The sequence below is a fragment of the Myotis nattereri genome (assembly GCF_964212035.1).
Source record: "Myotis nattereri genome assembly, chromosome: 11".
In the NCBI taxonomy this organism is placed as follows: domain Eukaryota; kingdom Metazoa; phylum Chordata; class Mammalia; order Chiroptera; family Vespertilionidae; genus Myotis; species Myotis nattereri.
This window is the reverse complement of record NC_138086.1, coordinates 19,553,440-19,567,337: the sequence shown is the minus strand read 5'-3', so window position 1 is coordinate 19,567,337 and position 13,898 is coordinate 19,553,440. Positions and strand designations below refer to the sequence as shown.

Genomic DNA, 13,898 nt, shown 5'->3' with positions numbered 1-13,898 from the left:
AAAGACACTATAGAATTAGTTGAAATATTGAAGTCTCTTTCTTACAAACTAAAGGTTTTAAACCCAAGTTGCTATTAGAACTTTTTAAAAATATATATATTTTATTGATTTTTTTTACAGAGAGGAAGGGAGAGGGATAGAGAGCTAGAAACATCGATGAGAGAGAAACATTGATCAGCTGCCTCCTGCACACTCCCTACTGGGTATGTGCCCACAACCAAGGTACATGCCCTTGACTGGAATCGAACCTGGGACCCTTGAGTCCGCAGGCCGACGCTCTATCCACTGAGCCAAACCAGTTAGGGCTGCTATTAGAACTTTTGAATAAATATATGCCGGGTAGTTAGGCTTAAAAATTCCCTCACTACTAGCAACCTGATCAATTATAACAGCTCTTTCCCTTAGGAGCTGCTGTGCTTTCTCATTGTAAAATGTAATTAGGAGATGTAAAAAAAAAAGGTTTATGAATCTTATTGGGTATAATTATGTTTGTTTACATGTAAATTCTTTCATGGTCACAGATTACTATTACTTGCCTTTCATTTTAAATAAACAGGTTAGAAGTCAAATATCATTACCAATTTGTTTAAAATCATTACATTCTTCAAAAAGAAAGGATATTATTTTATTTTCCAAAGAAATTCTAGTCAGTTGACCTAGTTTTAGGGGGAATTCCCATAACCAAACCAAAATGTCTTAGTGTAGATATTCTGCCAAAAGTATTGAGATCAAGTTATAAAAAAGCAACAGAATGTAGGAAACGAGATCTGTGCAGCCATTCATCAATGTATTTAAAGTGTCTCATGGTCAATCATAAATGAGATGCTGGACAGATAGTGTCTGTCTGCCCTCAAATCTACCTTCTCTCTTTTGCCTTTGGTTTGTGGCCCTGGGGGGCAACTAGCCAGACAACAGCAGGTTCCCTTGCCCCTTGGTCTCCAGTGGGTTTGGTCATAGGGAGAGCCAGCAGGAGGTCAGGGAGGGAGGAGAAGTCAGGATACAGGTTTTTTTGATTCCTCCCTGTGGGGTTGGCTCTGTCCCTCCAGGGTTGTTACCTAAGAGAAAGATGACTTCTGTTCAAGACCCCTTCTCCCATCTCCTTAGCACCCCTCTTACTTTTACTGGACTGTGGCTTTCTGCTGCCATTCCCTGTACTGTAATACTGCCACAATTTGAAAAGAGTCCCTTTCTGAGCCCTCCTTGAGTCATCCTGATTTGAGTGTACCATTTCCCTGACTCATACAATACCCTTGAAAAAGTTGTGAGAAATATGTCCTTTTACAATTCAGTAGAATATCTAAATGGACTATCTGAAACCAAGAAATGACTTCATAAATATAACATATTTATATACTGTACTTTCAGGCATACATATGTACAAAGACACACTCTTTAAGCTTTAAAATGTGCCTTCTATGACTTGATTTTCTTCATATTTGATGCAGAAATTTCAGATTCACCATCAGTAGCAAGCCATCTTTGATTTATTTACCTAGTGATGAGAATGAATTAACCTTGATTCTCCTCTCTCTGGTTGGCTTTGTTACTGGCTGTGCATTTGTTAGGAGGAAGGTTCTAGTGAGGGGTACAGTCTGCGTAATGGAATTAAACTTGTTACCTTAAACCTTCTAGCACTATGCTACACTCAGCTACAGCATAACCAACCAGAGGGCCATTTAGTGTGGGTATGAGAGTCAGCTTATTCTGGATGAGCTGATGTTGGGAAGAAGGATAACAACAAAGTACAAGGCTCAGTGGTTGAGCATTGACCTATGAACCAGGAGGTCATAGTTTGATTCTGGTTGAGGCACATGCCCAGTTTGTGGGCTTGATCCCCAGTGTGGGGCATGCAAGGGGCAGTGGATCAATGATTCTCTCTTATCATTGATGTTTCTCTCTCTCTCTCTCTCTCTCTCTCTCTCTCTCTCTCTCTCTCTCTCTTCCTCTCTGAAATAAAAAATAATATATTAAAAAAATACAGTACAAGGAAATCTCTATCTCTTTCTCCATGGCCTGCATGATTTCAATACCATATATCAAAATACAAAAATCTGTGTTCTTCCCTGAATCAACTGTGGGAATTCAACTGAGAAGATGAGAGGCAGGGACTGAATGTCACATTTGGAGCAGACAGGAAACCTACTACCTGTCCATTGTGCAGTTGGGATTGCTTTCAGCAGGTCTTGGTTCTGGAGGCAGGAGGTCCGACTCCTTATCCTTATCTAGTTTCTGATTACAACTCATGTTTTTCCACAAGCAACTAGTAGTTTTAATACCAGAGAGAAGTCAAGTCTGCAAGGACAAAGTTAGTGGCTGTAATCATTCTCTCTGGATGTAGCTCTAGTCTACAGCAACAACAAATCAATCCCAGGACCAGGTGGCAGGAAGCTATGGTAGTGATGGCTGCTGCTGCTAAGGCCAACAGCACTGAAGGAGTGCTCAGGCAAGCGCTACCCCCTGGGGAAAGAGCACAGCTTCCAGCTGATCTTTCGCTGGAGAAAACCAATGGTGTTATTGAGTAGCATGCCCATCCCACCCTGCCACCCTCCACCCTCCACCAGTAAGTTTTACAATCAATGGACAAGGTTGTTTGCAAAGATAAATGAAGCACAAAAACCTTTTGACAGGATTGATGTGTGTCACTCAGGTCTAAATTGTCTTCTGTCTGCAAACCTGTCTTCGGATGTGTGCAAGTTTCTTACAGGAAGTCTTACATTCACTCTGATTCTGAGGGGCTTCCTCTGAGATGTGCTTTAGGTGGTTCATTGATCATCAGGGGTGTCTTGACTTCTTAAAGATCATCGGCAAACCATAAACTGGGGGAAATGGATGCAAGATTGGCGCCATTTAGAGCAAACACAGAAAGTTTCAAACGTACCACAGTGTTTTAATGCAAAACAGGAGGAAGCCTTAGAAAGGCAGTTGGAGTGGAACCGGGACCTTCTTGGACACTGATTGAGTACTTATGGTGTCTTAAAGTCCCCCGCCTCCTCACATCTCAGTTACACTCCGTCTCATCCTCCCTGTCGAGTACAGTCACACTCTGGCAGCAAAAGAGAGAAACAGCCTGTGTAAGGGAGAGAGAACTTGCGGCCCTGTCTAGAATGTCCATTGCACAGATAAAGATGAAAGAATCTGTAACTTTGGTCTCCAGAGACAGACTGAAGGCCATGAGCTGTCAAAGTGTTTGGCAAGGTTGTCATGAAGTCTTCCTGGCCATGCTCAGCATTTCAAAGAGCTCCGTGGCAGCTGTGTGCTTCCCTGTGCTGTGTCTGCATGGATGTCACTGAATGTCCCTTACTTGATTTGGCCTGGAATTCTGTCACCTCAGCTTGGCAACAACAGATATCTCATGCTGATCAGAAGCTTTAGCAAATGGATAGCTTTTTTAATAATGCAGAAATGAGAAATGTGTGACTTTTTGCTTAAATAGTTTTATAGAAAAATATTTCCAAATTGCATTGCATGGAGGAAAATAATAAAAGGGGTCCTTGATTGATGGATGGACCAATTTTTTTCAATGAATATTTATTGAATCCCTACTATGTGTTAGAAGCCCATGTTACATTTGTAAACAACACAAAGAAGATCCCTGTAGAATCTCCATTTTAGTAGGGGAAACATGAGACACAAATTAACACAGGTTGTGATCAATGTAATGAAGGAAATAAGTAGGGTGATGAGTTACTAATGTGGGTGGGGAGACCGTGTTAGGTGGGGTAGTCAGGGAAGACCGGTTTGAAGAGTAGACATTTGAGGTGAGGATGAAGGATGAGAAGCCTGGAAGGATTTGGGAAAAACATGCACCAATAGGCATGAGGTGTGGAGGAGGAAAGGGGCGTGGCCGGATCAGGGAACTGGAAGGAAGCCAGGTGGCTGGCCCCGGTGAGTGAGGGGAAAGGCAGCCAGATGCCAAATACAAGGGCCCTGTGGCAAGAGGTGTGGGCTGTATTTTTTTTTTTTTTAAATATATTTTATTGATTTTTGACAGAGAGGAAGGGAGAGAGATAGAGAGATAGAAACATCGATGAGAGAGAAACATCGATCAGCTGCCTCCTGCACACCTCCCACTGGGGATATGCCCGCAACCCAGGTACATGCCCTTGACCGGAATCGAACCCGGGACCCTTCAGTCCGCAGGCCGACGCTCTATCCACTGAGCCAAACCGGTTTCGGCGTGGGCTGTATTTTAAGAGCACATTTCTCTACGTTAAGAGCAATGGAGAAATGAGTGAAGTGCTTTGAGCAAGATTTTGATATGAACTGATTTTTCTTTAATAAGATCAGTTCGGTTACTGGTGTAGAATGGAGCTGAGAGGGGCAAGACTGGAAACAGGAAGATCGATTAGGTGGTTGTAGAAATTCAGGTATCACAGTGCCTTCAACTGCAGTGTGGCGTTTTGCTCTGCCATCCCTGAGGCATGGCCTGCGATGGCTAACGGAACTATAGTCATGGCCTAGTTCTTGCCAGTGGGAAAGAGGGAGGGACTTGAGAAAGGCATGTCCTTTCCCTTTAGGGACACTTTTCAGAAGTTATACTCACCACCATGTTAATGACCATAGCTGCAAAGAAGGGCTGGGAAATGTAGTCTCCTCCTGCATGGCCAAGCCCTAGGTCAGTGATGGCGAACCTTTTGAGCTCGGCGTGTCAACATTTTGAAAAACCCTAACTTAACTCTGGTGCCGTGTCACATATGGAAATTGTTTGATATTTGCAACCATAGTAAAACAAAGATTTATATTTTTGATATTTATTTTATATATTTAAATGCCATTTAACAAAAAAAAATCAACCAAAAAAATGAGTTTGCGTGTCACCTCTGACATGTGTGTCATAGGTTCACCATCACTGCCCTAGGTAAAAGTCTAGGTTCTATCTCAGTGGTTCTCAACCTTGGCTGCACATTAGAATCACCTGGGAATCTTCTTAAAATCCTGATTTCTGGACCTCTTCCTCCGGAGTAATTCTAATGTGCAGCCAAGGTTGAGAACCACTGTTCTATCTAGAAGAATTAGAGAGCTTTAGAGGACATTAACTTCTATTAAAAATATATTTTCGTGGCAAATATATATATATTTATATACACACTATATATAGGTATATATACACTAATATATATGTATACATATATATATATTTTTAGAAGCCTATATTTGTACACACATATATTTATCAAAATACTTAAGTGGCTATAAATGAGTTTCTTTTCTTTGAAATGGAACTTCTGCTTCCTTGAGCTTCAAGTCAGACTTTTGGACTTTCTCAGAGTTTATAAGTCCAAGATTCACAGAATAACTAGCTCAGTGTGGATCAAGGAATTTGTTTTACTAGCAGCTAAGCAAAACTCCCAGACATGCGGCTGTCCGTTAAAGACTGTATTGGAAAGAATGTGTGGACTTGAGGTAAAAATGGTGCTTCCTACTCCCACATCATTACTCAGCCTCGGGGCCTGCTCTGCCTGCATGGAAAACTTGAAGTCCATTCATTCACCCCGTGACCAGGGCTTCAGGCCTCTCTCACACACCTGATTGTCAGTGGAATATGGAGATATGGAGAGGTGGGATACCTCCCTAACACGGAGGCCCTGCCTGGTCTTTCCCTGTAGAGAAAAGAAGCCTGGGGGGTGTGGTCAGCGCTCTTGCCCAATAAATGTAGAGCTCTGACCTCCCAGTTTCCCCTCCCCTTTGAGAAGAGTAAGCAAAATGTGGAGATCTAGGTAGAAAATACGCATTCTGGAACTCCCCAAGAAGGCTGAGGAATCCCCTCTTCTGTGGGCTGAAGTGAAAATGTAGTAAGAGAAAGAGAAGGAGTTTTTCATAATGAAGAAAATCAGAAAAGTAGAAGCTAAAGCAAAATTTTAAGGAGGGTATGGTGATGAGTATCTTGAGTTGGGCAATTAATTGCCTCAAAAATGCTTTATTTGGCTTATGGAAATATGGCTTTATTTTAAGCACACATCATATTATGAAACCTCAGCACAAGGAAGATAAGAAATGAGGGGAGGAAAAAAGCAGCCCTGGCCAGTGTGGCTCAGTTGGTTGGGTGTCGCCGGTGCACCGAGAGGCTGTCTGTTCAGTTCTCAGGGCACATGTCTGGGTTGTGGACTCCATCCCTGGTTGGGAATGTGCAGGAGGCAGCCGATTGATATTTCTCTCTCACTGATGTTTCTATCTCTCCCTTCCCCTCTCTCTAAAAAAATCAATAAAAATATCATTTAAAGAGAAAAAGAGCAAAATGTCAGGTGTTTTCAAATAATGCAAGTGGATGCCTTAATGTACTGAAAGAGAAAAGAAAGGAAAAACATCATGTAAGGACAGTGGCAGAGAAGGCTGGGTGGGACAGTGGATGGAGAAGGGCTAAGAGGGTAGGGCAAGTTTGAGGGTGGGGAAGGATGGCAACGATGTCCCTTCTACAGAAACCTGGAGGAGAGGGTATATTATTAGGCTTCTGGTACACTCAAGGGGTAATTCAAGGAACCTTAACAAAAGAACTATTTATGAGGTGTGGGCACAGTGCAGGGAACCAGCACAGGGTGAGGAAGCACTCAGGCACTAGCAGCAACGGCAGGACCTGAAGGGACAGGGTAGAGAGTGGTCCCCAGAACCTGGCAAGAGCTTTAGCTGCCGATGAGGGTTCAGGCAGAGAAACACTGGGTTAGTGGGGAAGGAGATGGGGAAGTCAATGCTCTGACTCCCGTCTCCTCCTTCTCTCCAGCCTCTCATTGTCTCCCACTGGCTGGACTCACCGAAAACCTGAGGCAAGGGACCCAGGTGCTATAGTCAGAGCACCTCCTAGGACACACAACAGGGCAAAGAAGGATCGAGAAGGACACAGAATACAGCCTGCGCAGTGTTTTGGTGGAATGCAGGGTAGGAGGTTGTGGGAAAGAGGCTGTACCAAAATTCCTGCCACACTTTAATTAATTAATTGCCTCCAAACAGTCATTGAGCATGTCCTCTGCCAGGTGCTGGGGATACCAAGGCAATTGACAGAGACTTTGTTCCTGAGAGGCTCATAAGCCATTGTGGTTCCTAATGTCACATGATGGAGGCTATGGGAGCCAGGCTGTCTGAGAGAGCTAGTGAAAGCTTCCCAGGGAGGTAGACATTGCTTTGTGCAGAAGATCTCCAAGCGAGGGAGAGAAGACAGTCAATACAGGGACTCGCAGGGGCAGGGTGCTGTCAGGGTGTGGCAGGGAAGACGTGAGGTTGGAATGAGGATGGGACAGAGTCTGATATCTGGACTCCATGAGCCAGGCTGGAGTTTGGATATTATCCTTTGAGTGGGCAAGTGGGAGTTAACGGAGTTTTATGTAGGATGTTACTTCTTCCAAAGGATGGGAGCGCTGATGCAGAATGCTTCCCCTAACACCTCCTCTTCTTTTCCCAATCATTCCCCTCTCTACTTCTAGTCACCACCCACCACCTTTTTAGTGTTGTTGCTTCTGGGAGAGGAAAGCTCCAGGGCGAAGGGATTAATCAGGATGGATTTAATGTAGGGAAAAGAAAAAGAAACATTCTAGGTTTATAAAAAAATTCCACTTGGGTTGCCAGCAGGGCGTTAATTCGAGGGAGGTGGAAATACTGGGGATGCTGGCACCAAGACTAAAGTGCAAAAGGAGCCAATGCTTCATGGTCAGCCACAATAAAATAAGAATGAGGTATGATTTCATGACAACTTGAAAAGTTGTCTTAAAATACTATCCACATACCCTGATGTCTATTATTGTAGATGGCAACACAGCAAATGTCGAACAAGTGGAAACACAGACACATACCCTCACACCACTTTTCCCACAAGATGATAGGCAAAGAGAAAACACTTTAAGAGTTTGGGGAGAAAGTCCTTTATCCAATTAGTCAAACAACCATCTTCTATCTGCACTTTTATTTTATACCCCCTTTACACCTGTTTAATTAATCCTAAACACGATGCTGACTGCTAATTAAACAGCCCTGAAAGTGACTGACTGAAGGTAGTAATTTGAGATAATTAGTTTTGGGTTCAAACACTCAATTTTCACACATTGTGCTCCTTTTTAGAAAGGGGTGGCTCATTATTATAGGCAGGGTGGGGGCTGTGTAAGGCGTTTCACTGATGGACTCTGAGTAGCTCCTTGGCTACTGGACTCTGACTAATCCTCTGTGAAAGGTAATTCACGGAAGGTTAACAAAAGAACGATTCTTAAGGTGTGGGCACAGTGAAAGGAACCACGTCAGGGTGAGGAAGCACTCAGGTACCAGCAGCAGTGGCAGGACCTGAAGGGACAGGGTAGAGAGTGGTCCCCGGAACCTGGCAAGAGCTTTAGCTGTGGATGAGGGTTTAGGTAGAGAAACACCAGGTTGGTGGGGAAGGAGATGGGGAAATCAGTGCTCTGACTCCTGTGGGACTCACCGAGAGCCTGAGGCAAGGAACCCAGGTGCTACAGTCCTAGAGCACTCCTAGGACATGCAGCAAGCAGGGCAGAAAAGGCATGGCAAGGAAAGATGCCATCTCATTTGCTATAGAATGCTCCCCTATGCACTTGTGCACACACACACACATGTACACACACATGCACACACACACATGCTACATTCATCTTCACAGAATCCCACCCAAAGTGAAGGTCAAGCTGCTGAATACGTTTCATTGGAACACAGAAATGCACATGCTCTTGATCTTTGGGAAAGTTTTACCTAGTGAAAGGTAGCTCTCACTGAGTCATCTATTGTCTACTTTCAAGGTCCTCTAGAAGCAAGCAAAAAAAAGGTGAAAAAGGCCAAGATTTGGTGTGTGGTTAGACATGTGGAGGTGTGTCCTTGCTGAGTAGTCATGTATTACAAAGGCACAAAAACTAATCAAGGGAATAGCCTGCCGAGAGGTGAACAATGTATCTGGCAGAGAAAGCAAAGGAGGCAGGTCAGACTCGTTTTTTTGTGGACCCACAGTGTTAACAAGCAAGTGAACTTGGTCCCATTAAGATATTAGGACCAGGAAGAATTGGGGGTTACATAGGCTAACTCATTGTTATAGTCAATATAGAGAGATACAGGTTGTACAGGAGCTGGATGGACCCTGCAGCACCCTGGAGAGCTCCAAGCACATTCTTTTACTTCTGCTTCCTTTGTAACTCGGGCTTTTTAAATCTTGAGAAGTTCAGTGTCACTTCACTGGCCACCATTATGGAGCAGGACTCTCTACATCAGGGGTCCTCAAACTTTTTAAACAGGGGGCCAGTTCACTGTCCCTCAGACCGTTGGAGGGCCGGACTAAAGTTTAAAAAAAAACTGTGAACAAATTCTTATGCACACTGCACATACCTTATTTTGAAGTAAAAAAACAAAATGGGAACAAATACAATATTTGTATTTTCATGTGGCCCGCGGGCTGTAGTTTGAGGACCCCTGCTCTAGATCAAAGGAAACCAGATGTTGAGAGCTTTACACAGATGTGAAGAGGAGAATCAAAACGTTTTATGGATTGGGAATCATTGGCCAGGGGGTGGTGGATGAGGGTTGGATCCTAGAGTGTGCAGGCCTGTATGGGAAGATGGAACTGCAGGCTCTCTGACATCAGGGCACTGATATTGGCTGTGGGATCTGGTGGAGAGCAAAGTTAATTGTTTTATGTATGAGCCAAACTTGCATCTTCAGTTAAGCACCCTGAGTTAGGGCACTTGTAGTCATTTTGGCCTCTGAACTTTCACACCGCAGCATGGTGGCAGAGGGGTGATGAGATACACAGTTGCACAGCTCCCCCTCCCAAATTTCCTCTCTCCTTTTACTCTTTATAGTTTTCTTGGGTGAGCACACACGTTAACTACCACCTCCACTGTGTTCCCCCCTATCTTCACCTTCAGTCCCAAAGACACTCAAACTCCAGATCCCCCAATATTATTGCCCACTATTTAGAGGCTTTCATTCATCTCACAAGAATCTCAAAAGAGGCAAATCAAAAGTTAAACTTATTTTTTTGTGTCTGACAAATCTCCTTTTTTAAAAAAAATCTGTCTTGGTAAACAGAAAATATCAGGGATCTTAGTGGCCAAAGTCGTACAACTGAGAGTCCTTCCACATTTATCCTCCCCACCTGCACCTTTCCTTGTCTTTCAGATACATATAGGTTCTACACCTTTCCTTTCCCCCCTTCATCACCCAGCTTCTATCCAGCTTGGCAGTTTTATTTCCTGACAGTCCTGCCCTCGTGCCCTACTTTCCTGCCATCTGAAAAGCTGCAGTCCCTGGGTCTGCCATGCCTTAGCCCATTCTGTGCCTTTGGAGATGCTGTTCCCGTGGCTGTGATGTCCTGTCCCGCCTTGTTGGCCAGATTCCCTGCATCTCCTGTACCCCGTCCAGCGACTTTATGTGCTTCCTTGTACTTCTTTAGCAACATGTTTTCTTCTGTGAGACTGAGAGTCCTCACTTGGATATATGTGAATGTTACATTTTAAAAGTTTTTTAGGGGGAGATTTGTGGCACGTGGTTAATTTGTTACTCCGTTTGAATATAGTGAGGAGAAACGACCTGGGATTTCTAGTTTTGAAAATCTTCTAGCAGTTCACCCCCTTTATATCATGAAGTCTGTTTTCTTAAAGAAATTATTGTATGGGTTTCTGTTTTGTAATGTTCTTTTGGGAAGTTGGAAAATTTTTTTATTAAAAGATACATGGTTGGCTATTCCCAAAACTTTTTGTGGTACTCAATCATTATATTAATAATCAGTGAATAGACTTGAAAAGCTACTTATTTAAAACTAGTGGCCCGGTGTATGAAATTCATGCAGGGGCGGGGGGGGGGGGAGGTTCCCTCAGCCCAGCCTGCACCCTCTCCAATCAGGGACCCCTTGGGGGATGTCCGACTGCTGGCAGTCAGACATCCCTCTCGCAATCTGGGACCGCTGGCTCCTAACCATTCATCTGCCTTCCTGCCTGATTGTCCCTAACCCCTCTGCCTGCTGCCGTATTGCCCCTACCTGCCTCTGCCTGCCTGCCTGATCACCCCAACTGCTCTCCCCTGCTGGCCTGCTTGCCCGCAACTGCCCTCCCCTGCCAGCCTGATCTTGCTCCCAACTGCTATCCCCTGCCGGCCTGCTCACCCTCAGCTGCCTTCCCCTGCTGGCCTGATATCGCCCCAGGCTGCCCTCCCCTGCTGGCCTGATATCGCCCCCAGCTGCCCTTCCCTGCCAGCCTGATCACCCTTAACTGTCTCTGCTTTCCTGATCACCCCTAATTGCCCTCCCCTGCTGGCCTGATTTCGCCCCCAACTGCCCTCCTCTGCTGGCCAATTTGGTTCTGATTGGTCGGTTTCTATGCCAGTCAGTTTCAAAAGTTCTGCCTCCTAGGCAGCCATTGGCTGCTCACAGTTGATCCAGATTTGGTTCTGATTGGTCGGTTTCTATGCCAGTCAGCGTCTCTGGGCCTATCAATGGGGCCTGATCAGAAAGGCAGCCCCAGTGGAGGCCTGGAGAGAAATGGAGGCGTGGCTGCTGGCCCAGCCTGGAGAGAAAGAGAGAGGCAAGTGCTAATCAACAGCTGCCACACAGGCTACAGATAAGACCCTGCTTCTGCTCTTCAGACCTCTCTCTGGGCCTGATTTGCAGCCCCCTCAGCAGTCAGTGCTGGGTCGGCATGGCAACCCAGCCCTGACTGCAGGACTGACTTCTGGTTGGTTGAGCCTCCGGTAGTGATGGACTCAGGGTTTTTATCTATTAGGATAATTTACCAAAAATGTAATCTTAAAACTGAAATAGTGAGTGTACAAAAATCTCATATTAAAATCTCTTTTCGTCATTGTGTAGCCTTTCTGTTCTAAAGCTAAAACAATGTCAGAGGTTGACTTTTCTGATGCATGTCTACACCTTCACTGCTGCCTCATTTCTGCACAGATCTTATCACAGACAGAACAAAAAAGCAACAACAACAACAATAACAAGCATAAATATTTTGCCTTGCTTTCAGAAACAGTGGAATCTGAAGCAAGACTACATTTTTTTCTTGTTATTTAGAAATGTTCTTTGAAAGAAAGTGAGCCTACAGACCAATGTAAAAGACTTTCTAATTACATTGTTGCTCATAAAACCTTACTTCAGCTTCAGATTGCTGTATCTAGGTTTCTGATATAGTTTTGGCTGTTCAGTCAATTGTGACAATCCATCATTCCGCACGATTCCTCACGGGTTGAAATGCCCTGTCCTTTGTTTTGCAGATACCTCAAATCAGCTATGCATCCACAGCCCCTGAGCTAAGTGACAACACCAGGTATGACTTCTTCTCTAGGGTGGTCCCGCCTGACTCCTACCAAGCACAAGCCATGGTGGACATTGTGACGGCCCTGGGGTGGAATTATGTGTCAACACTGGCTTCTGAGGGCAACTATGGAGAGAGCGGTGTGGAGGCGTTCACTCAGATTTCGAGGGAGATTGGTAAGCATTTATTTATCGGGTGATTGTATTTGGAGGTGACAGGTTGCGGGAGTCCTATCACCTCCAAGCACTTTGTGATCTGTATGGAGTAATGAGAGCTCCTACAGAGGCATGACCTGGGCTGTCCATTCGAGGGGGAAGCTGGGTTTATCATAAATGTTTGTGTTGTTCATGGCCCATGAAGGTGACACTTTGGTGCTAATTCAGGAAATAGAGCTTCTAACTCAGGCAGACATTTTTAAAAGTTGTCTGTTTTGACAAGGGAGTTTGCTGGCACATAAGAGACACTGTAAATTTGAATAAATGACATACTTTCTGATTGTTCTAGATGGAAGTTTACATTAGCAAGTCATTAATAAAAAAAAAAGGAGGTGGAATTTACATCGAACCCTAGAGGGATTAAGACTGGTAATCATTTTAAAACAATACTGAAGGAGCCCCCAAGGCTATGCTTCAGCGATATTCTGATTGTCATATTTAACTTCTTGCATTTTCAGTCTTACCTTAAACACTGAAGCTTACAGTGGGATGAAGGGCAAACTGTGAAAACGTGGGTTAGAACAAGGTGCTGATGAACTCCATTCTGGGTTTTTTCAAGGTGCTTCTCCAAATCCCTACAGGCGTCTCACCAGGTGCATGTTTACTTCTGAGGTTGTAAATCCATTCCACTGTGTAGGAAAGAAGCACAGCAACACAAAACCCACTTAGAGGACAAACCTTATTGCTGGTTGGTCAACAACACACCTTCGTCGATGAAGGGAGATATATTACTGTTACTTAACAAATACTCTTAAGAACTACTGAATAATATTTACCTATTTTTTCCTGTAAGCGTAATATTTTGTGGAAAAAGGAAAGTGCCCATTGGTGATTTTGAACTTGAGAGAGGAAACTATGTTGATGATTTCTTGTCTTTCTTGGAGACTTCAACTCAGGAAAAGATCATGGGAGTGATTTGGACTTATCCATAATTAGCAAGGACAAAGGGTTATTGGAATAATTTATTGGAATAAGGTCTTCTCTGGAAAGATTTGCAGATGCCTGGGATCTGTTTTGCATATAATAGGGCATGAAGATTTATTTCACACATTATTTGGTATGTCTATAATTTGTTCCAGTGCCGTGTTGCTGCATAAGAGCTAGAAGAGGCGAAAAGGCCTGGTGTTGCTGGACAGATTGGATTCACTGATTTAATCAGCCAACTATTCACACCTGTTGTTAAATGTCCACGATGCCATAATGTTTGCTCTTTGGAATTTAAACTTATATCATTATTGCTATAAAAATGATTCAAAACACTTTAAATGCTGGCAAGTTATATTACCTTCTTGGATAAGAATGCCAAGTTTGTCTTTAGAGGAAATGCTCACTAAAATGAAAATAATAGCTTCTGGAATTAGGATTAATGCATTATTTATGTAGCGGATGTCAGTTCTCACTAGAATGGTAATTCCACAAGAGAAAGGAAACTAATAGAGTATGTATTGAAATTCTA

The 13,898-nt window shown here is 43.9% G+C and overlaps 1 protein-coding gene across 1 annotated transcript in view; it reads left to right on the top strand.

The window, feature by feature from the left end:
• The window catches only part of GRM8 (glutamate metabotropic receptor 8), a 742,523-nt gene that overhangs the window by 149,095 nt on the left and 579,530 nt on the right, over positions 1-13,898 (top strand). The window contains exon 3 of the mRNA XM_081102565.1: positions 12,187-12,403. Within this exon, the coding sequence (XP_080958691.1) occupies positions 12,187-12,403 (217 nt within the window). The remainder of the gene's footprint in view (positions 1-12,186; positions 12,404-13,898) is intronic.